General features: G+C 43.8%; 1 protein-coding gene across 1 annotated transcript in view; it reads right to left on the reverse strand.

Annotated features, from left to right (window-relative positions):
- The window catches only part of LOC126176951 (prohormone-1-like), a 326,878-nt gene that overhangs the window by 143,676 nt on the left and 158,412 nt on the right, over positions 1–24,790 (reverse strand). The window contains exon 2 of the mRNA XM_049924159.1: positions 10,662–10,790. Coding sequence (XP_049780116.1) covers positions 10,662–10,790 — 129 coding nt within the window. The remainder of the gene's footprint in view (positions 1–10,661; positions 10,791–24,790) is intronic.

The raw sequence follows: 24,790 nt of genomic DNA on the forward strand, positions 1-24,790 counted from the left end.
CATATGCGTGTGATACGCGATGGTTTTGCGTAGAGCCTGCTGTAACAAGAATAGCAGGCCAGTGGTTAGAGCTTAGGACGCATTTTGAAATAACTGGACTCAAAAATGAGTGCTACACCTGAGAAATGCTTCATGGAATGTTTCCTGAGCATACAAATTGATTCCTTCAGATTTGCAGACGGTCAATAAACATTTTAAATCCAACACATAGGATCTATGCAAGTTGTTAAATGACCTCGTTCTGTCAGCAGAATCATTAACGAAAAAAAAAAAAAACTGTTATCCCCACATACCCCGTGAAAAGAAAATTAAATTAAGACTTAGAGAAGCACTTAGATCTCAAAACACATCTAGAATGTGTATTCTAGAAAAAAGAGTGATGAACTCGGAAAATCTTAATTACACGCAAAGCAAGAACAAGTCCTACGTCAAAGATGCATCCAGTTTGTCTGCCAGTTAATAATTCAGTTGCTGCAAAAACTTCCAGACAGCACTGAAATTATGAGGAAAGTTTCACTTCTTTCAGTCTCCAATACTCTTCAGGTAGTTAAAGAGCCATTGATTCCTATCCTTCAAACGTATAATATTTATCCTGCTGCAATAACAAAAATGGGTTTCCAGTAATAAAATTTAGCTCTTTTCAAATGGTCCTAAACCACAGATACTGTTAATTTCTGGTGTAAAGTTGTTAAATATAAAGATGCAAGTGGCAGAAACCCATTTCACGGATTGACAAAGTTTGCATTGTCACGACTAGTTTTTACCGTGGTCGAATGCAGAAGAGGAAAGACTTTTTAGCGAGAGGAATGTTATTAGAAATAAATCGAAGTATAGGATGAAATCCGAAATGATGAATTCGCTGTTGTGGATTCGATTAGGAATCAAAAGGAAGGAACAATGTTGCCACAATTATGAACTGCCAACAGTAGTGATGCAGCAGACAGGAACTGTTACGGTATATGAAACATCTGAATGTACTTGATCCACAATTATCTCTGCCGCTGGTGCTGAAACTTCTGTCGGGGAAGACGTTGATGATCCCGAGCTGTTTATTTTGTCCTACGTAACTTGACTGTGACACTTATCATAATGCTGTTCTAGCTTTACATATAAGGGATAAAATGAATTGGCTCATTTTTGGCTACTCAACATTGTTAGTGGTTAAAAAGAAACAACAATCTATCGGATTTGTTGAACGCACAAAAAACGCAGTGAATTCTGGTGGTTTTGAATAAGCCTTTTAGTAGGAAATACCATTTCACTATGGATAGCCCAACTACTGCAACCTATGTCCCGTCTCAATCTGCCCACTGTACTCATAATTTCTTTTCGTCAAGCTGTGCCACAAATTTCTTGTTTTCACAATTCTATTCAGTGCTTTCTCATTAGTTACGCCATCCATCCATTTAATCTGCGGCATTCTTCTGTACCCTCACATTCATCTTGTCTAAAAATTTCTTCATGAAATGTGCAGCAAAATTCGGATTACCCTCGTAAAGCAGGACAAAATGGTACAATGAAGACAGTCAGCTAAACAGAAGGGGAGAACTACATCTATCCTCTATGTGGCGGAGGTACCTCTGCTATCATTATCATATACAAGTGTACCATAATTCAACATTTGACTAATTCATTTTCAAGCCACACGGTGCATTATGGTAATTGTTGCGAAGATAATATGTTCTATGTTAAGGGCACTGTAGAGTGTGGATACGAGCCTTATTACTCAAATAACTGAAGCTCTGGTGGACTGATGGACTGATGGATTGATAATCCTAGTCAGATCACTCCGAGAATAACACAGTGTAGGCTTTCGTTCGGCTTTTGTAGTAGGACTTTGTCTTTTCTTACAGTTCACCGTAGCAGCACCCTCATCACAAGCAATCGTCACAGTTACTTGATAGCATATTGCCCAATTGCTGATTTATCTTTCAACATCTCCTGTTGCCGGCCATCAACTTGGACATCAGAGAAACTTTCAAAATCTCCAGCAGAGCCTAACACCACTTTGTCCTAATTTTGGGGTTACTTGGGCACCCTTTTACGGAAGCGTTAAATATTTTACTTAAATTGTATTACATGCAAATCGCAGTTTCTCATTACCCGATACTGTCAAAACGTAAAATTGCACATGCATTATTTTAACTGATCTGAACCCTCCAGGAAGAAGTCAATGAGATGTAACAGCTGTTGAAATATTTACCATCAACATCCACTTCAGTCCTGCAACACAATATTACTTCGTGGAACTCACGTCCTTCCAGACCAGTGTTCGACAAACTGAAGCCCGCAGGATTCTTGCGGCCAGAATCAAATATTCGGGAGGCCTGCCGTTTTCAGCCGTATTTTATAATAAAATGTATCTAACGTAGACATCTGAATCCAAATGCGTGAACTAACGTTAAGAGCTTCTGAAGAGTGTAATTTTCCTCCTCACTAACAAACAAAAATATTTGCAGAGGAGTTAATATTTTAAGATGAATGAATTGGTGAACTGGTAAATTCGACCGTGAGCCAAGTTGGCAACTTACACACTGAAACGCCAAAGAAACTGACATAGACATGCGTTCAAATACAGAGACATTTAAACAGGCAGAATACAGCGCTGTGGTCGGCAAGGCAAGAGTCTGGCGCAGTAGTTACATCGGTTACTGCTGCTACAATGGCAGGTTATCAAGATTGACTGATTAACTGAGTTTGAACGTGGTTTTATAGTCGTCACACGAGCGATGGGACACAGAATCTCCGAGGTAGCGATGAAGTGGGAATTTTACCGTACGATCATTTCACGAATGTACCGTGAATATCAGAAATCCGGTAAAATATAAAATCTCCGACACCACTGCTACGGAAAAAGACCCTGCAAGACCGGGACCAACGATGAATGAAGAGAATCGTTCAAAGTGACAGAAGTGCAACCCTTCCGTAAATTGCTGCAGATTTCAATGCTTGGCCATCAACATGTGTCAGAGTGCTAACCAACGAAGCATCATCGATATGGGCTTTCGGAGCCGAAGCCCCGCTCGTGTACCCTTGATAACAGCACGACACAAAGCCTTACGCCCCCGCCTGGGGCCGTCAACACCAGCATTGGACTGTTGATGATTGGAAACATTTTGCCAGGTCGGACGAGCCTCGTTTCAAATTGTATCTAGAGGATGAAAATGTACGGGTATTGAGACAGCCTCATGAAGACATGGACCCTGCTTGTCAGCAGGGGACTGTGCAAGCTGGTAGAGTGTATGTAATGGTGTGGAGCGCGTGGAGTGATATGGGGCCCCTGATACGTCTAGAAACGACTCTGACAGGTGACACGTACGTAAGCATCCTGTCTGATCACCTGCGTCCGTTCATGTCCATTGTACATTCCGACGAACTTCGGCAATTCCAACAGAACAATGCGGCACCCCACACGTCCAGAATTGCTACAGAGTGGCTCCAGGGACACTCTTCTGAGTTTAAACAATTCTGCTGCCACCAAACTCCCCAGACGTGAATATTATTGAGCATATCTGGTGTGCCTTGGAACGTGCTGTTCAGAAGAGATATCAACCCCCTCGTTCTCTTACGGCTCTGCAGGATTCATGGTGTTAATTTCCTCCAGCACTACTTTAGACATTATCGAGTTCATGCCACGTAGTGTTGCGGCACTTCTGCGTGCTCGCGGGGACCCTACACGATATTAGGTGGGTGCTCCAGTTTTTTTGGCTTTTAGGTGTATAAGAAGCGGAGGGGTAAGTAGCGCGGCCACTGCGAGATTAGATGGTGAGAGAGGCGTAATGTTTTATTGTTTGTCTACCAGGACTGACAACTCACGAGCATGCGCGGCACGTACTGATCACACGCTATGTTGTCAATTTTGACACAGGAGTAACATGGGTTCAGGAATGCGCAATACAGAGACGGTCATTTTCAAATACGGTACATATCTGTAGCAAGGAACATTAAATTTATGAATGGTGTTGTAATACAACACAGTGAGTAGAAGAAAACTGGATTTTAAACCATTTGTCAATTTTTGCCATTCTGTCTCATATTCAATACTGTATTTAAATGTAAGTACAAATACTGTTAACTGTAGCTAGTTTACTGGGCGCAAATAACACACTAACGTATGTAGGTTACAGTTAATATACACACATCAAAGAAAGTTTACATCACCTCGGTTCCGAGAGTTCCAGAACCTGTGCAGAAAACTGGAATAGAGATCAACGTAAACATCATTTCCACCCTTTTTATTGTTCACGAAAATCACACATTGCATGTTGTACCACCATACAGCGAGACCTTCAGAGGTGGTGGTCCAGATTGCTGTACACACCGGTACCTCTAATACCCACTAGCACGTCCTCTTGTATTGATGCATGCCTGTATTCGCCGTGGCATACTATCCACAAGTTCATCAAGTCTGTTGGTCGAGATTGTCCCACTCCTCAATGGAGATCCCTCAGAGTGGTAGGTCCATAAACAGCCCTTTTCAGTCTATCCCAGGCATGTTCGATAGCGGTCACTCTAGTCGAGCGATGTCGTTATCCCGAAGGAAGTCACGATGGGGGCGCGAATTGTCGTCCATGAAGACGAATGCCTCACCAATATGCTGCCGATATGGCTGCACTATCGATCGGAGGATGGTATTAATGTATCGTACAGCCGTTACGGCACCTTCCATGACCACCAGCGGCGTACGTCGGCAGGGGACCTCCACCTTGCTACACTCGCTGTACAGTGTGTCTAAGCCGTTCAGCCTGATCGGGTTGCCTCCAAACACGCCTCCGACAATTGTTTGGTTGAGGGCATATGCGACACTGATCGGTGAAGAGAACGCGAAGCTATCCTGAGCGGTCCATTCGGCATGTTGTTGGACCCATCTGTACCGCGCTGCATGGTGTCGTGGTTGCAAAGATGAAGCTCGCCATGGACGTCGGGATTGAAGTTGCGCATCATGCAGCCTATTGCGCACAGTATGAGTCGTAACACCACGTCCTGTGGCTGTACGAAAAGCATTATTCAACATGGTGTCGTTGCTATCAGGGTTGCTCCGATCCATAATCCATAGGAAGCTGTCATCCACTGCAGTAGTAGCCGTAGAGCTGCCTAAGCGAGGTATGTCATCGACAGCTCCTGTCTCTATGTATCTCCTCCATGTCTGAACAATATCCCTTTGGTTACTCCGAGACGCCTGGACACTTCCCTTGTTGAGAGCCCTTCCTGGCCCAAAGTAACAATGCGGACGCGATCGAATCGCGGTATTAACCGTCTAGGCATGGTTGAACTACAGACAACACGAGTCGTGTACCTCCTTCCTGGTGGAATGACTGGAACTGATCGGCTGCCGGACCCCCTCCGTCTAATAGGCGCTGCTCATGCATAGTTGTTTGCATCTTTGGACAGGTTTCGTTACATCTCTGAACAGTCGAAGGGACTGTGTCTGTAATAGAATATTCACAGTCTAAGTCTATCTTCAGGAGTTCTGGGAACCGGAGTGATGCAATACTTTTTTTGATCTGTGTAATACAAGGGGCAATCAAAAAGCTTCCGTCCTAAGAATGTACAGTTCATACTAGTATGGCACTAAGGCGAAATCGCTATGAGCACTGAGGAAATCATCCCACCGACACGCCAGGTAAAACTCCGTGTCCTGCTGCGTGAAGAAGTCTGTAACTGCCTACTGCACATCCTCGTTGAACGGGGCTCGTCGACCCTTCTAGACTTATTTAAAGGTATCGAAGGCGTGATAATTGCATTGGGAGAGATGCTCGAGTGTATTCCACTTGATTTGGAGTAACTTCTGCTCTACAACATTTGCGATGTGGAGACGTGCGTTATCATGAAGTAGCAACACCCCTTATAGCACCATTCCTGAAAGGTGGATGTTCGACAGACATGCTGCCTCACACAACTTATTCATTCTCCGATGGATGTCTACTAGTGTTTGTCCTTCGATAACCAAGAAAAGAATAACAGCATGTTCGTTCTGTTTGAACGCATTTGATAATAACGTCGCCATAATTTACGTTCCAGCATTTACTGCTATCACGTCGGAAAATCACGAATGCCGCACTTGTCCCAAACCTACATGTCGGTGGTTGTACATCCGCATCGTAGTCGCGCTACGTTGCATACAAGCTGCAATGCCCTCAAGCGGAAACATTTTTATCGCCATTATGACGTCAGTACATATGCGGCCCACAGTCTCTTGAGGAAATAAGTTTGAAGACCGGTGTTCTAGATCGTTCTTTGCACGTTAGGAATGCATACTCCCTGGTTTACTGCACGCTGACGTAACTTACACGGAAAAAAATTAAAACTTTTTCCGACAAGTGGGCCAAAATTGCCCGCAAAGGATCAAAGTAATCGCTGCATACGGTTCTCAAAACGTCCTTCTGCGTACGGGAATTAACCCACTTTTTTTAATGACGGCGGTTTTTTCCAGCAGAAAAATAACCCCGCTGAGAGGAGGACGCGCAGGGTGGGAGCGCAGCAGCTGGCGCAGAGCTGATTGGTCGACGGCGCACGCACTCCAGTGCCTGCAGCCGGTGCCACGCGGATGCCCCCTAAACGCCGCTTCCCTCTGCGTCGGCTCAGGCGGCGGTTTATCGCGCAACAGTTGGCGGCACTGGCAGTCAGGCGAGCGCCGGTGCTTCGGCCGTGTCTTCTGCGAGGGATTTCGGAGGTAATTTGGCATGCAGCTTTTGGCAGCTGCTGCAGACGGCGGGCTCTGTCGTTGCTTTAAATCTACTGTCAGAGAAATTCTGGGCGCTAATGAGTTCATAGCGCTGAAGACGAGATAACTTACTATTGTAATAATTCTTCAATTTTTTCTTCTTTCTGTACAGGGAGTATCACTTAACTTGTCGACCTCATATAACTTTTTGTCCAGAAGAAAAATAAAAAATGTATCAAGCAAATGTTGTTTAGCTACCAGGGGGACATTAACAAGGATGATCATCTTTCTTGTTCATATTTTCGCAACGGACAAAGTTATAAAAAGGCACTATTGCCTGTTAATTTCTCCCTTGTAGCTAGACAGCCTTTTCTTAATACCTTCTTTAATGTGCTTCCGGATAAAAAGTTAGTTGTGGTGGTCAACATAAATGGGAAATCCTGCGCACGGGAGACGTACAGGATGGCTTACGAATGGTTGACACAATTTAACACTGAATAAGAATCTTGACTGTGAGACAGGGTTATCCAGTCGACGGGTTGTGCTACGTATGATCACTTTTATTTTTAGTCATTTCTACTATTTATTCCGTTGATTAAACAACCAATGGTTGTTTTATATTTGTATTTGAACGATGTTACATCCTGAATGTATTTCAGCTACTCGGAAAACCGTACACAGCGGAAACTTTGCAATAGTTAAGAATATAAAATAAAGGGATACTTTAAATACAACTAACAACAGTTAGTGCGGCATATTACTGTCATTGTCCGCCCCCGGTAGCTGAGTGGTCAGCGCGACAGAATGTCAATCCTAAGGGCCCAGGTTTGATTCCTGGCTGGGTCAGAGATTTTCTCCGCTCAGGGACTTGGTTTTGTGTTATCATCATTATTTCATCCCCATCGACGCGCAAGTCGTCGATGGTGCGTCAAGTCGAAAGACTTGCACCCGGCGAACGGTCTGCCTACTCTCACACGACTGTCACTCGGAAAGTTTGTTTCGGCTGTGGAGTCCTTTGCAATAAAAAAAATAATTAAAAAGACAGCCAGGGTTGCAAATAAAACAGATGTTTATTCAGTAGGTGCTCGGTTTCAGATTAATACCCAATTTCGAACCAACCAAGGCTTCCAAAGTTAAATATACGTCGCAAATATCATTAAATGATACCTGTACATGTAGGTTCGGTCCCAAGTGATTCACTAACGATCTTCGGTGATGTTCACGTGGAACCGGACTTACATTTTTCGTGATAATTTATCATCTTTGGGAGCCTTGGTTGGTTTGAAAATGGATATTATCCTGAAACCGTTCACCTACTGAATAAACATCAATTTCATTCCCAACTCTGGCAGCATGTTTGCTTCACAATTCAGTAAGAGTTGCTGTCCCATAACATGGATTTGTTTTAAATATTGCCAGCCCATATGGCGTATCATATCCGTGACACCTCCCCCATATTTTGTGATAATACAAAACGAGCTGCCCTTTTTTCGACTTTTTAGATGTCCTCCGTCAACCCTAACTAACACGAATCCCACACTGCACAGCAATACTTCAGAAGAAGACGGACAAGCGTAGTGTAAGCAGTCTCTTTAGTAGCCCTGCTACATTCTCCAAGTGTTCTGCCAAAAAATCGTAGTTGTTGGTTTGCTTTCCCCACAACACTATCTATGTGATCGTCCAATTTAAGTTATTCGTAATTGTAATCCCTCTGTACAGGGTGCTTCAGTATCCCTAAGTACAGGGTGTTTCAGAAAGGAGTTAACAACCTTAAAAATTCATACAAATTTACTGAAAGAAGATACAGAGCTGGGTTTAGTGTTATTTTGTAGGGAAATACATCACGTTTTTTTTACCTTAAACTTAGGATGTTATATGTGCCTTCCAATGGTTATCCTGCACACATCCCATCGAAAGTTAATTTCTTCCCAAACTCGTTATAGCATTGCAAGTGTAACTTTCTCAGCGGATGTGTAAATTCTTGCTCGAAGTCCAGGTAGAGAAGCCGGCACAGGAGATACAAACACGATATCCTTGTGAATCCCCATAAAAAAATCAAGCGTTTTCGTGTCTGGGGAACGTGGGGGCCGTGCAATTGGAGCATCCCGGCCAATCCACTGACGTGGAAAGCTGTCACTGAGGAACTCCCGGACGTCATCCAGGTAGTAGCTTGGCGCACCATCTTGCATGAAGTAAACATTTCGTTCTTGGTCATCCTCATCGATCTGTGGTATCAAAAATTGTTGTAACATATCCAAGTACACTATCCCGTTCTCTCACGGAAAAAAAGGGGCCATTAACTGTTCTTGCTCAATGCACAAGAAATGTTAAGTTTAGGGCTATCACGAACATGTTGCAATGTTTGATGTGGATTTACACTGCCACAATTCCTTTAGTTATGTGTGTTAACGTTGCCACGTAAGTGAAAAGTCGACTCGTCAGAAAAGATGATTTTGTCCAAGAGATTCCTCATGTAACCGATTTAACATGTCGGCACAGAAGTTCCTTCGAGCAATTTAATCAGTGTCTTTTACTGCTTGTACGATTGTCAATCTGTACGGTTTCAAATGCAATCGGTTTCTCAACGCACACCAAACAGTTGTATGTGGGATGCACGGTGGGTCAATTCCGTACGGCTGTTGACACAACGTAGTCTCACTCGCTCAACGACGTTATCAGATGTGTTTGGAAGACCTGACGATTTCCCGTGTTTTATCGAGCACCCGTTTTCGACAAAACATTTATGCCACTCATAAATTGTGGGCATGCTAGGAGGATCTTTAGCGTACTTGGTACGGAAATTACGCTGAACCGTTGTCGCCGACTTCGATTTTTCAAACCAAACACACAGTTCGAACACTGGGGTCCAGTGAAGGCAGCCATCTTAAACGCAACTGCCGCTAGCGTTCCTTACGGTGCAATTCGCCACTAGCGAACTACGCCAGACAATCCTTGATGTACCGGGTGATCAAAAAGTCAGTATAAATTTGAAAACTTAATAAACGACGGAATAATGTAGATAGAGAGGTAAAAATTGGCACTCATGCTTGGAATGACATGGGGTTTTATTAGAACCGAAAAAGGAAACAAAGCATTACTAGACTCTTGAAAGATCTCTTGCGCGCGTCGTTTCGTGATGATCGTGTGCTCAGCCGCACTTTCGTCATGCTTGGCCTCCCAAGTCAACAGACCTTAGTCCGTGCGATTATTGGCTTTGGGGTTACCTGAAGTCGCAAGTGTATCGTGATCGACCGACATCTCAAGGGATGCTGAAAGACAGCATCCGACGCCAATGCCTCACCATAACTGCGGACATGCTTTACAGTGCTGTTCACAACATTATTCCTCGACTACAGCTATTTTTGAGGAATTATGGTGGATATATTGAGCATTTCCTGTAAAGAACATCATCTTTGCTTTGTCTTACTTTCTTATGCTAATTATTGCTATTCTGATCAGATGAAGCGCCATCTGACGGACTTTTTTTAACTTTTGTATTTTTTTGGTTCTAATAAAACCCCATGTCATTCCAAGCATGTGTGTCAATTTGTACCTCTCTATCTACATTATTCCGTGATTTATTCAGTTTTCAAATTCATACTGACCTTTTGATCACCTGGTATTTCCCTACAAATTGACACAACAATCACCTCTGTAGGTACTATGAATTAATTTATATGCATTTTCAAAGTTGTAAAGTCCCTTTTGAAACAGCCTGTATTTAATTGATCTGATAGTCTTAAGAGAAGGAATTTGTTAAACAAAGTGACTGGTAAAAAAAAAGAGAGAGAGAGAGAGAGAGAAATAAATAAAGAAAGGGTTGTAAGTCCGGAATTCACAAACAGTTTCAATCCACCAACAAATTCAGGAAATCTCGAAATTTTATATCTAGAACGGAAAATGAGCTTTTAGAAACGATATTTTAAAAGTGCACCAGTGTGCTTTTAGTTGGGAATTTTCCATTCGAGGAAGTTAGTGCGTTGAACGGTCTACTCACGTCGAGCTCGTTGAGCAGGCGTGCCTTGTCGCTGGGCTGCTGTCCCAGGGGCTCAGCGCGCGCCCAGCAGGTTGCGGCCAGGGCCACCACCAGCAACAGCACTGCCTTCACTGCCGTAGACATCGCCATCTGCAACACAACACACCCGTCCCACACTTAGCACTCTCGTAGAACACGCAACTTGCCTCAGCTAACCACTGCAGCACACTTGTCTACAGCGTGCCTCACAAGGAGTAAGGTTTGCCGCAAGTTTGCTAGGTGGCGCACTCGACTGTTGGCTAGCTGGGAGTGTGGACAGCTAGCTGACATGCCGATGCATTTTCATATTCTCTCGTTCGCTCTGCGCAAACTATTACTCCGACAAAAGAAATCAACATGACCTTTTCTTAGGAAATTTAATGTACACTACTACCCATTAAAATTGCTACACCACAAAGATGAAGTGCTACAGACGCGAAATTTAACCGACAGGAGGAAGATGCTGTGATACGCAAATGATTAGCTTTTCAGAGAATTCACGCAAGGTGGCGCCGGTGGCGACACCTACAACGTGCTGGCATGAGGAAAGTTTCCAACCGTTTTCTCATACACAAACAGCAGTTGACCGGCGTTGCCTGGTGAAACGTAGCTGTGATGCCTCATGTAAGGAGGGGAAATGCGTACCATCACGTTCCCGATTTGATAAAGGTCGGATTGTAGCCTATCGTGACACTGCTGATCGCGTTGGTCGAGATCCAATGACTGTTAGCAGAATATGGAATCGGTGGGTTCAGGATGGTAATACGCAACGCCGTGCTGTATCCCAACGGCCTCGTATCACTAGCAGTCGAGATGACAGGCATCTTATTCGCATGGCTGTAACGGATCGTGCAGCCACGTCTCGTTCCCTGAGTCAACAGATGGGGACGTTTGCAAGACAACAGCCATCTGCACTAACAGTTCAACGACGTTTGCAGCAGCATGGACTATCTGGTCGGAGACCATGGCTGCGGTTACCCTTGACGCTGCATCACAGACGGGAGCGCCTGCGATGGTGTACTCAACGACGAACCTGGGTGCACGAATGGCAAAACGTCATTTGTTGGGATGAATCCAGGTTCTGTTTACAGCCCCATGATGGTAGCATCCGTGTTTGGCGACATCGTGGTGAACGCACATTGGAAGCGTGTATTCGTCATCGCCATACTGGCGTATCACCCTACGTGATGGTAAGAGGTGTCATTGGTTACACGTCTCGGTCACTTCTTGTTCGCATTGACGGCACTTTGAACAGTGAACGTTACATTTCAGATGTGTTACGACCCGTGGCTCTACCCTTCATTCAATCACAGCGAAACCCTACATTTCAGCAGGATAATGCACGACCGCATGTTGCAGGTCCTGTACGGGCTTTCCTGGATACAGAAAATGTTCGACTGCTACCCTGGCCAGCACATTCTCCAGATCCCTCACCAACTGAAAACGTGTGGTTAATGGTGGCCGAGCAACTGGCTCGTCACAATACTCTAGTCACTACTCTTGATGAACTTGTGGTACCGTGTTGAAGCTTCATGGGCAGCTGTACCTGTACAAGCCATCCACGCTCTGTTTGACTCCATGCCCAGGCGTATCAAGGGCGTTATTACGGCCAGAGGTGGTTGTTCTGAGTACTAATTTCTCAGGATCTATGCACCCAAATTGCGTGAAAATGTAATCACGTGTCAGTTCTAGTATAATATATTTGTGCAATGAATGCCCGTTTATCATCTGCATTTCTTCTTGGTGCAGCAATTTTAATGGACAGTAGTGTAGTTAAACTTTTTACCGGAATACGTTATCATTGGAGGCCATGGTTTTTCGAGTTGTTCAGGAAAACGTGCGTAAGTAACATTCCCCACACTGATCCCTCACCAGTCAGGATCTCTGATATGTTGTTCAGGGAACTTCCTCCTACAATGTACAAAAATTTCTGACTACACGAACTGCTCCCGATATTCGACCGTTTCTTGGTCTCTGTTGACTGGCCTATTTCACCACCAACATTGCCAGCTATTTCTTTAATACTGTTAAATTGAACGCGCCCATGACGGCACTGGAAGAAAAGCGACTTTTGTAAATGTTACTCTAAAAGCAATTACATTGATAACTCGATCCAAACGTAACCCTTGCCAACACAGTACTTCTGTGGTCAGAAGACCTGACGAGTACAGCGATATAATTGTTCAGTTTAAGCTGTTAAAATACACAAAATTGTTAGGTAAAATTTACACAAACGTAAATTTTACAATTTGCAACTGCTCGACACAGCTGATGGCGTAAGACCAAAAAATGTCGAAAGAGGCAAATAATTCGTACAATCGCGAATTATTTTACAGTGATAGGAGAGAGCGCCATGAACAACAATGAGAAATTTTGACTGGTGGGGGCGGCGCGAGGAAGTGGGGGTGCGTTTCTAAAGTCACTAGGTCACTTTCGTACTTTTTTCTTGATTAACCATAAAATTGAGGCATCTCGTGAAAACGAATACAAGTGCATAATTTAAATCTCCTACGAAAAGATCCTTGGGGTTGCGTAAAATGACATCCATAGGAGCAGCTGAATCACCTTGTACACATCAAAGGAACATTGCTTTGTTTGCTCCACTGTGGAGATACCTGCGGTAACTGAAAGGCGCTTTGCTGTGTTTCAGCTAAACACTTCGGGTAACGCCTCATCGAGGCCTACGAGAAAGACAGGCCGCGGCGCGTACGTCACGAAGGTAGTCCTGCTCTCACTCAAATCAGCAGACAAACTACGTTTCTACACCTGTTAACTCGTAACTAGGCGTGTCCGTGCAAACGAAAACTGAATCTTCTACTGGAATCCGCTATTGTGGAATCTTCTGTTATTAGTCCTATAATGATGGGAAGTTCATGAGCCTACTTACAATTTGTTACGGCTGTACTGGTGTACAGTAAAATCAAATCATGCTAAAATGATTATCAGTTGCATGAGGCACCACTTCCAGCATGTAATGAGTACTGTTAAGCAGAAGAGACTAAATGTTATAAACAAACCGTTATACCATTTATATCGAATACTGATCTTAAATTAAATTTTGCTGTAGTACTGTTAATCAGTAAGACTTCATAATAGCAGATTCCAGTGGAAGATGTAATTCTCGCTAGTACTTACACGCCCAGCTGCGAGCTGACAGGTTTAGAAACGCATTTTGTCTTCTGAGCTGAGCGAGCGAGCGAGTTCAGGACTACATTCGTGACGTATGCGCCGCGGCCTGTCTTTCTCGTAGGCCTCGCCGTCAGGACTGACTAGCCAGTGGAGGTAGCATTCAATTGGAGAACCATACAAGGGAAATAGCACAGGAGCTATGAGAAGCTCCCTGCGGTCGATGGAGCCTACTTGTGAGCCGTCGCACGAAGAGTCAAAATGTAAGCTTACAACGTAACTTACTCTGTATGAGAGAACTTAAATGTCCACAACAAACAACTGGCGTCAACTCGCCTCAGCACTGCGAAGTTACGTTTTTTAAAATTTATTTTACACCAACAAATAAATAAACACTATAAAACTGTATATATGCTAGTTTAACAGCATGAATTACATACTGGGGATTCTGTCTACATATATTGCAAAAATATATGTTTGTGTGTGTGTGTGTGTGTGTGTGTGTGTGTGTGTATGTGTTCCACATTTCCTCCGAAATCACATGACCAATTTCAACCAAACTTTGTAGACATATCCCTTACAGTCAGGCAACAACCGCTGTTGGGGCAAGAATCACATACCCATCATCCTTCAGGAGATATGATGTCATAATCACTGAGATGCATGAAAAAATGCAGCATTCTGCGTGACGTTCAAATTTATTACTTTTTTGTTACTTGCTCTATTCGCAACACATTTTGCAGACAGTATAGCTACGCCGCTGAATGTACTGCAAAACTGTATCATTGTATAGATGGGTAGTTCAAGAAATATTACGTCATAAACACAGAGATGCGTGAAAAACTGCTGCATCATGAATGACTTCTTTGCTACCATCTCTATTCGCAACATACACTCCTGGAAATGGAAAAAAGAACACATTGACACCGGTGTGTCAGACCCACCATACTTGCTCCGGACACTGCGAGAGGGCTGTACAAGCAATGATCACACGCACGGCACAGCGGACACACCAGGAACCGCGGTGTTGGCCGTCGAATGGCGCTAGCTGCGCAGCATTTGTGCACCGCCGCCATCAGTGTCAGCCAGTTTGCCGTGGCATACGGAGCTCCATCGCAGTCTTTAACACTGGTAGCATGCCGCGACAGCGTGGACGTGAACCGTATGTGCAGTTGACGGACTTTGAGCGAGGGCGTATAGTGGGCATGCGGGAGGCCGGGTGGACGTACCGCCGAATTGCTCAACACGTGGGGCGTGAGGTCTCCACAGTACATCGATGTTGTCGCCAGTGGTCGGCGGAAGGTGCACGTGCCCGTCGACCTGGGACCGGACCGCAGCGACGCACGGATGCACGCCAAGACCGTAGGATCCTACGCAGTGCCGTAAGGGACCGCACCGCCACTTCCCAGCAAATTAGGGACACTGTTGCTCCTGGGGTATCGGCGAGGACCATTCGCAACCGTCTCCATGAAGCTGAGCTACGGTCCCGCACACCGTTAGGCCGTCTTCCGCTCACGCCCCAACATCGTGCAGCCCGTCTCCAGTGGTGTCGCGACAGGCGTGAATGGAGGGACGAATGGAGACGTGTCGTCTTCAGCGATGAGAGTCGCTTCTGCCTTGGTGCCAATGATGGTCGTATGCGTGTTTGGCGCCGTGCAGGTGAGCGCCACAATCAGGACTGCATACGACCGAGGCACACAGGGCCAACACCCGGCATCATGGTGTGGGGAGCGATCTCCTACACTGGCCGTACACCACTGGTGATCGTCGAGGGGACACTGAATAGTGCACGGTACATCCAAACCGTCATCGAACCCATCGTTCTACCATTCCTAGACCGGCATGGGAACTTGCTGTTCCAACAGGACAACGCACGTCCGCATGTATCCCGTGCCACCCAACGTGCTCTAGAAGGTGTAAGTCAACTACCCTGGCCAGCAAGATCTCCGGATCTGTCCCCCATTGAGCATGTTTGGGACTGGATGAAGCGTCGTCTCACGCGGTCTGCACGTCCAGCACGAACGCTGGTCCAACTGAGGCGCCAGGTGGAAATGGCATGGCAAGCCGTTCCACAGGACTACATCCAGCATCTCTACGATCGTCTCCATGGGAGAATAGCAGCCTGCATTGCTGCGAAAGGTGGATATACACTGTACTAGTGCCGACATTGTGCATGCTCTGTTGCCTGTGTCTATGTGCCTGTGGTTCTGTCAGTGTGATCATGTGATGTATCTGACCCCAGGAATGTGTCAATAAAGTTTCCCCTTCCTGGGACAATGAATTCACGGTGTTCTTATTTCAATTTCCAGGAGTGTATTTCGCAGACAGAATGCACATGCTCCCATTAACGTACCTACACAAGTACATCATTGTACGACACATAGTTCATGAGATATGATGTTGCAAAAAATGCGGCATCGTGGAATAAGTTTTAATACATTTATTCTTTACTACGAAGACACTTCTGTACCCGAGGCAACTTTAGGAAATCTTTGACACTTGGAAGTGCTTTCGACAGATTTCACCCGCTAAGCGCAAACGGTACAGGAGGAAACGATAGTTATCTACAGAGCTTTGTAGAGTCGTTGCCATGGAGGTGTTTACACCGTTGCATTGGTTCAAATGGCTCTGAGCACTATGGGACTTAACATCTATGGTCATCAGTCCCCTAGAACTAAGAACTACTTAAACCTAACTAACCTAAGGACATCACACACATCCATGCCCGAGGCAGGATTCGAACCTGCGACCGTAGCAGTCGCGCAGTTCCAGACTGAAGCGCCTAGAGCCGCTCGGCCACCGCGGCCGGCCCATTGCATTGTAGACACGGGCGTAGGTGTACTTATACAATTGTACATTATGCGTATTTCATTCTACGACTGCTTCATAATTTCAAAGGTGTTTTCACGAATGAAATGTTTTCGACACTCCTCTACGAACACAGTTCTTTTTTTTTGTTTCCATTTGTAATAGAAAACCGACAGTACCGACTTTGTAAGCTAGTATTAAATTCTTTTCTTCCTTTAAATATTTAGTCGTAACCTAATCAAATGGTTCAAATGGCTCTGAGCACTATGGGACTGAACATCTATGGTCATCAGTCCCCTAGAACTTAGAACTACTTAAACCTAACTAACCTAAGGACATCACACAACACCCAGTCATCACGAGGCAGAGAAAATCCCTGACCCCGCCGGGAATCGAACCCGGGAACCCGGGCGTGGTAACCTAATCCTATGCATGGAAAAAGGCCTGCGCATGAAAAAAGTGTAGAAATTAAAAATAAGACAGCACAAGGGAAACTTATTATTAAATTCATTTCTTTGGGTAATGAGGTCAAAAACTAGAAACATTATGTACAGTATTAGAAGGAATATGAGTGTAAGGATAGAAAGTTTGGGAAACAAGGAAGAGAAAAAGAATTAATAGCTTTACATGGAAATGGATTACTCTAGCGGAAATGCTGGAGCATCAAGATTAGGCCACACTAAAAACCAAGAAATCCAAAAGGTGGTGGACCATAATGGAACATAATGGAAGGAAGAGGTTACTGTAGTATGGCTATTTAACACCAATGGATCATAACAACGACGAAGGTAACTGTCGGAAGAAGTGCCACTGTCACGCCAAGTAATATAATTCAATGAAACTTGGACCGTACACAGCGCTTCACAAATGCTGGATGATATTGGAAGTGGAAGTGCTGCTATATGTCTTCACAAAACATCGCAATTATGCTCGATGTGATTTAAGTCAGGGGAACGTGCAGACCATCCATTAGCCTAATATCCTCTCGTTTCAAGAGCCTTCCACCTGCACTCGTCCATGCGATGGCGCATTGTCATCCATACAAATGGAGTCAGTGCCGAATGAACTCTTAAGAGACCCCCATGGGGAAGGAGTACAGTCTCACATTAATGGTGACCACTGAGTGTACCGTGTTAAAAGTTTTGGAGGTCAGAACACGAGTGTAACATTGTACCTCCGTAACATCTCGATCACCACAACGATCACGTTCGACAGTGCTCTATGTACCCACATATGGCGAGAAGTGGGAGCTCGTAATGCACCCAGGAACATTATCGAATATGATCGTTTTGGTAGTCCAGGTGTTATGGTGTTGGGACGCAGTTACTTTTATGTATAGTCCACCTTTCAAAGAGCTACGTTACTTGGCAGTGACACATCATGCGAAAGTTACTTCCACTCTTAAGTTTGGCATACCACTGTATACGAGCCGGCCGGTGTGGCCGTGCGGTTCTAGGCGCTTCAGTCTGGAACCGCGTGTCCGCTACGGTCGCAGGTTCGAATCCTGCCTCGGGCATGGATGTGTGTGCTGTCCTTAGGTTAGTTAGGGTAGTTCTAAGTTCTAGGGGACTGATGACCACAGATTTTAAGCCCCATAGTGCTCAGAGCCATTTGAACCATTTTTGAACCACTGTATACGGATAAAGAAAGTATAGAGGCGGATCCCAGAAGGGAAACCGGAAAGAAGTCGACTGCTTAGAAATTGATTGAAAAATGACAATAGGATTGCACTCTAGGAAGGAATCTAAGCGGGGGTGTTGGGAAGACCACAAACTATGGACGCTTTTTTGTCATTTATATTTGTAATTTGCTTTCACCTTGACGCACAGTGGCCGGAGGTTCATAAAACAAACAGCAAGAGTTCTCGCAACTAATAATACAGACATCAACTTCTGTCATCAAAGAGATACGTCGTAAGTTGTGCGTTGGCCTGGGAAGAAGTTAAATGAATTGCAAGGAAATTACTATCTACGTAAATCAGGTTTGTTATGATGAATGCTGCAACTCATCTACAGTGTGTTGGTTGTAAAATATCTACATAGTCGAACTGCTAGTAATGCATAAGCCATTTCGACGATTAAATGTCAGTTGCTAATGAAGAATTTGTCCACATGCACTTCATTTGTGGCGAATGTCACTAAAATGCACCAAGGACAGAAGAACCGTACGCGGAACGGTTTCCAAGTAGTCGCTGTTCAGTTCGTACCACCTTCGATAATACTATCAAAATATTTCGCGAAACTAGATGTTTTTCCATAAAAGAACGTAGAGAACAGCTCATAATACAGGGTGCATCAAAAAGAATCATCCGATTTGGCACGTCTACATTTCTGAAACTAATAAACATATGGGATGAATTTTGTTTTTTTGATGAACGGGAAACTCAAAAAGTTTATTTTTTGATATACTTCCATAGGTGTTCAATACGACCCATTGAGATGCGTGGCAAATGTCAGTACGGTATTCAAACTGTTCCCAAACCGCAGCGAGCATGCCTTGAGTTACAGCTTCCACAGCTGCTGTTATGCGATGTCTCAGTTCACTCATCGTCGTTGGTAACGGAGGCGCATAAACAGAGTCTTTTATAAACCCCACACAAGAAATAGTCACATACAGACAGGTCCGGTGACCCTGGAAGCCAGTAATGTAAGGCTGAATCATTTAGTCCATTGCGACCCATCCATCGTTCAGTCATCCTTTGATTTAAAAATTCCCGCACTTCCAGATTCCAGTGTGCCTGTGCCCCATCATGTTTGTAAATGAAGTCGTTCGAATCAGTTGCCAAATGTGGAAAAAGAAAGTTCTCAAGCATATCGATATATGTGCTTCTGTAACAGTCTTCTCGGCAAATAAAAATGAACCATACACCTTTTCCTGTGAAACTGCACAAAACACATTAAATTTTGGAGAGTCCCTCTCATGTTGTATAACTTCATGTGGTTTTTCCGTACCCCATATTCTCACATAATGACGGTCCACCTTCTATTTTAATCGAATATTGCCTCGTCACTAAACATTAGGGTGGAAGAAAACTGTCATTCTCCATCTAGTCAAGAACGAAATTACAGAACTCCACACGTTGCTGTTTGTCAGCATCACGAAGAACTTGCAGTAGCTGAATTTTGTATAATTTCATGTGTAAATGTCGACGCAACACATGCCAAACGGACATCGGCGGAATTTTGAGCTGTCGAGTTGCCCGGGGAACGGATTTCTGCGGACTTCTTTTGAAACTATGGCGGATGCGTTCGACATCGGTGTCAGACACTCGGGGACGGTCCGGTGATTTGCCTTTACACAAAAAATCTGTTTCTCGGAATTGTTCATACCATCCTCTAATGCTCAGTGCTGTACCTAGTACGAAAGTCACGCCGAACAGTTACTACTGACCCGCAATGCGCAAATCGCAGAACGCAAAACGCTTTCTGTTATCCGGACGCCGTTTTTACTAAAATTGAAGTGGGCGACACCGCTGCTTCCTAGCAGGAACGAGGTAAAACTCGAGAGTCTGCTCTTTCGAACAGTACTTTTTTCACGAGCATATCTCAAATAACATAACAACTATGATTTTTTTTAAAAAAAATCAGATGATTCTTTTTTATACACCCTGTATTTCCCACCTTTAAGATAGCACTGTTATCAACTGTACATTGCAACCTTCAAATAAGAGAAAAAGCTGCCTTTTATTGGTTGAAGATAAACAGATATGAAAAAAAACGGAATTATCGGAGAACTGGCAGTAATAGAGAATATTTGCAGCCTCGCAGTAGAGATGGAACTCATCATTTACAGGAAGGAGAACGTTTCAGTCTTTTCTGGTATGACTGAAAGGCTTCAGAAGGCACATTCGGAACCAAGTAGGGATAAATGGACAATGACCAGCTGTGTGTGTGGCGAAATCGGCACACCGGATCATATGCTTGCTGAAGATAAAGCACGGACTGCTAAGCAGGCTTTAAGAGGGAAAATTATTTAATACATAATTAGGGTAAAAGAGTACTTCATTACCTGATATCTTGTAGCTTGTTTCAGAATAAAACAAGACTTAACTATAGGCAACAGACACTACAGCAGAGACGAGTAAGGCACGTATCCGATGGCAGGGAATGTGAACAAAGCCCCATAACTCTACGATCACATGATCCTCTAAAGGAATGTGGAAGATCTGGCACGGAACGTAGAGAGAAATAGGTATATTGCGATAGCACGAAACTGTATGTGTATGCACGCGCGCGTGTGTGTGTATCTCAGATTACAATAAAGACAAGTAGTGAATATTTCTAATGTTAGTAGAAATATTAGTATTAGTAACAGTAACAGTAACAGTTGCAATACTTGGGTGCGTTCAGTGTTCCGGCTGTGAAAAACGGGCCTATGAGGTGATGGTTCACCATCCCACACCACACGTTCACACTCCAGGGACGCTGACGTTCCACCTGACGAAGACAACGGGGATTGTCAACAAACCAACAGCGCATGTTTCGGCTGTTTACCCGGCCGTAATTTGTAAATGTACATTCATTACTAAACAAGATACATGCTACATCTTAATGCCCATGTACAGATGTTAACACGATTCTCATAATCGTTCCCATGCATGTCTTGATGGAGTGAGATGTGACAGAGATGGGAACTTATTTTGATGGAGAATGCGTAGGACACTTGCCTGACTCATGTCACTTCCTCGTGCGAGAACGCAGGAACTAACGTGCGGATCAGCTGTAACAGCAGCAAGAACATTAATTTCCACGTCTTCTGTCATAACTTTTTTCCTTCTGTTCCGTTGCTAGATGTCACATTACCACTTTCACATAACTGACTGAAGAGATTGAAAAATAATTGCCGAGATGGTTGACGTCTATTGGGATATCTTCCCTCATACATTGTACGAGAACGAACTGCTTTCTTCCTAGACTCTCCATACACGTGAGCATGTCGTTTTTTTTTTTTTTTTTGCATTGGTAAATCCCATCATCCACTCACGACCTACTGCTTAGACTGTCACCCACTAACTGACTAGCATGCCTCGCAGTGCGCTGAAGAATCACACAAACACACTGTAAGCAAACAAAAAAGACTTTGTACTTAGCAACTACGCTGGTTGAAAAGTATGACAGGTATCCGTACGGAAAATTTTCCAAATACGATATCTGCTAAAGGACTCGTTCTAGAATTCTGCAATAAACACTGCTGACTTACTAATTTCCCTGCTTTTAGTTAGTTAACGACAATAGGCATTTTTCCATTTTTAAAATTTGCACAAAAAGTACGTATTGTAAATATTATTACAATCTGTTGATTGACTAACAATGCAAGCCCCTGACAAGAGCCCCTAACAACCAATTCATTCTGTAAAAGCCGTACATCAATAGCACCTCCCATTTCTGCAATACCTGCGGTGCAAGTTTTAAGCTCAAATGGTTCAAATAGCACTAAGCACTATGGGACTTAACATCTGAGGTCATGAGTCCCCCAGACTTAGAAAATGGTTGAAATGGCCCTGAGCACTATGGGACTTAACTTCTGAGATCATCAGTCCCCTAGAGCTTAGAACTACTTAAACCTAACTAACCTAAGGACATCACCCATATCGATGCCCGAGGCGGGATTTGAACCTGCGATTGTAGCGGACGCTCGGATCCAGACTAAAGCGCCTAGAACCGCTCGGTCACTCCTGCCGGCAGACTTAGAACTACTCAAACCTAACTAACCTAAGGACATCACACACATCCATGCCCGAGGCAGGATTCGAACTTGCGACAGTAGCAGCAGCGCGGTTCCTGACTGAAGCACCTAGAACCGCTCATCCACAGCGGCCGGCAAGTTTTAAGTGATCCCCCCTGCGTAGTGTGGTAATAACAGTAACAGCAGTAGGTCCAGTTTAAGTGTAATTTAATCAATGTAATCTGAAATTGCCTATGGTTGTTTTTCCATCGCAGTAAAGGACCAAGGGAGGACAGAGATGCTGTAGGAAAACGATAGATTGCCATCTAAATGTTGGAGTGATAGTAGTAGAAGGAAATAAAGACAACGAAAAATAATAATATAGACCATAAACTTAATTCATCTTCAGAACGTAAAAAAATAGGTAAGAAAATTTCGTACACTTGTAATTCTATATGTAAAGGTACATTGTTGTAATTAAGAAAGTGGACTGTGATAGATAAATATAAAGTACATTGCGACAGGCACTTAGGACCTGTCACCTAGCCCCTCTTCAGTTTCTACTGTTGTTTTATACAGCAAAGATTCATGTAATTCAAGAGTAGAAGTTTCAACTGAGATTTATTGATTAGGATGGCCAGTGTCGAACAGGAGCTATTTTCTTTTATCCCATTCTGAGTCTTTTGTTCAAATGCTCAAGGATTTCGATACTGCGTACTGTCTTGATGAAATCACGTACTCTCGCGTACAGTAAGGAGTAGAGTCTCCAACAACTGTGGTGGTACATCTCGAAAGAACATCGGGCGAAGTGAACAATTTAAATGGAGCGAAAGCACATAAAATCCTATTAGCTTATCTTGAGCTGATCCTGGGCAAAAACTGATAGAGAATCCTTGCTAGTTATCTGAAAGCAACGTTGCGTACGTACACTGACGTCAGTGGAAAATGTTACACCATGAAGCACAAGTACTATAGTTATCAGACTTCATGTACAAGTTCATCACGTAACTGGCATTAACCTTTCGTTGTATTCGGAACTGATGACCATCATACGTGACTCATAACACAATAAATTTTCCTCCGCTTTTAGCAGTAGGATTCCAGAAGCAGCTATGCATCACTGTTCGCTTAGCAAGCGAAACATTTGAAGAGACAGTTTGGTAAGTTATTCATAGTGTTTTCGTCTATAAAACATACAACTGAAAGACGGTGCACGGGCATCTGACATCAAGCGCGGACGTGCGACGTTGAGATACTTATAGTTCCACAAAGTGGACTGTTACATTGTGGAGAGTGAACAGCTGAATCAAGTACGTTAATTTTTTTGAACGAGCATTGGAATGTGGACGAACATAATGCTAGAATCGCTTTCTACATCATGGTGGATAAAATAATTCGTAAGCTAATTTATTGTATTTGGTACTTTTCGTATTAGAACTTGCGAACTCTAAAGACACGATTTTTCCAAAAACAAGCGTATTGAGGAACTACCAAAAACAGATATATTTTATAATAACACGTCGAAAAATAAGACGTTGGTAGAATAAGAGTATGGACCACAATATTAACTTCTACAGAAGCCACTGATTGTGAGCCGTTGGTCACACAGCCGTGTTAATTCAAAGTTTGTCGGTGAGGTGCTGAAAGGTCATATTAAACGAAACACCACCGTTTTCATTTTTTGCAGATGCACTATCGCGATATTTTTGAAAATAATCGCTCTTCCGTTTTTGGTTAATGCGCGTATTCGGCGAGTAAATGTCTGAACGTCAGCAATGTTTGTCTCGCACGAGCTTTTTGTCGCTAATGAGTTTGATAGCGCCAGTCGTTAAAAGCTCTGCTTTATTTAGACAGTCTTGATGTGAACCCGTTTTACCAGTGAAATTTTCGGCGTAATAAAAGCGCAATTTTCAGACACGTGGACCGGCAGAAAATAGGGCAGCCAGCCGTAGGTGCCGTCACACTTATGAACCTAGTTGATAACGTTATTTGCGAACAAATTTTCTATGCCTGACAAACCACAGTATTTCCCGGATATGAACTGTTGAAAATTAAACACGAGTCACTTTCTCGCACACAGTTGTCAAAATATGGTAAAGAAAGACGTAGTAATCCATCAGTGAACGTGTTCTGTATACGAAATGTGGTGGATCACATTGCTCACAGTGCTGTCGCTCTAGGGTAATTCAGTCCGAAGCGACAAATGCTACGTCTTCCGTACCGCATTTTCAAAAGTCTCTCTGTCTCTTCCTCACTCATGTATGTTTCCTGATTTTTCTAGGTCTCACTCGTAAATATTTTAATGAATATTTGGCTTTGGTAGTGGACCTATGAGTTTAGAGCATCATCTAGTTTCTGCTCTAGGGAGTGCTGCCGCTGTACAACAGTAATGGTACACAAGCAGTATGACATGCGAGAAATAACTTGGTAATCACTATATGACACAGGGCAATTTAGTGTGTATTAGCTGTGTTTTTGAAGAAACACCGAGAGAAATATCATTCTGAACAGGT

Source organism: Schistocerca cancellata, chromosome 3 (genome assembly GCF_023864275.1).
Source record: "Schistocerca cancellata isolate TAMUIC-IGC-003103 chromosome 3, iqSchCanc2.1, whole genome shotgun sequence".
In the NCBI taxonomy this organism is placed as follows: domain Eukaryota; kingdom Metazoa; phylum Arthropoda; class Insecta; order Orthoptera; family Acrididae; genus Schistocerca; species Schistocerca cancellata.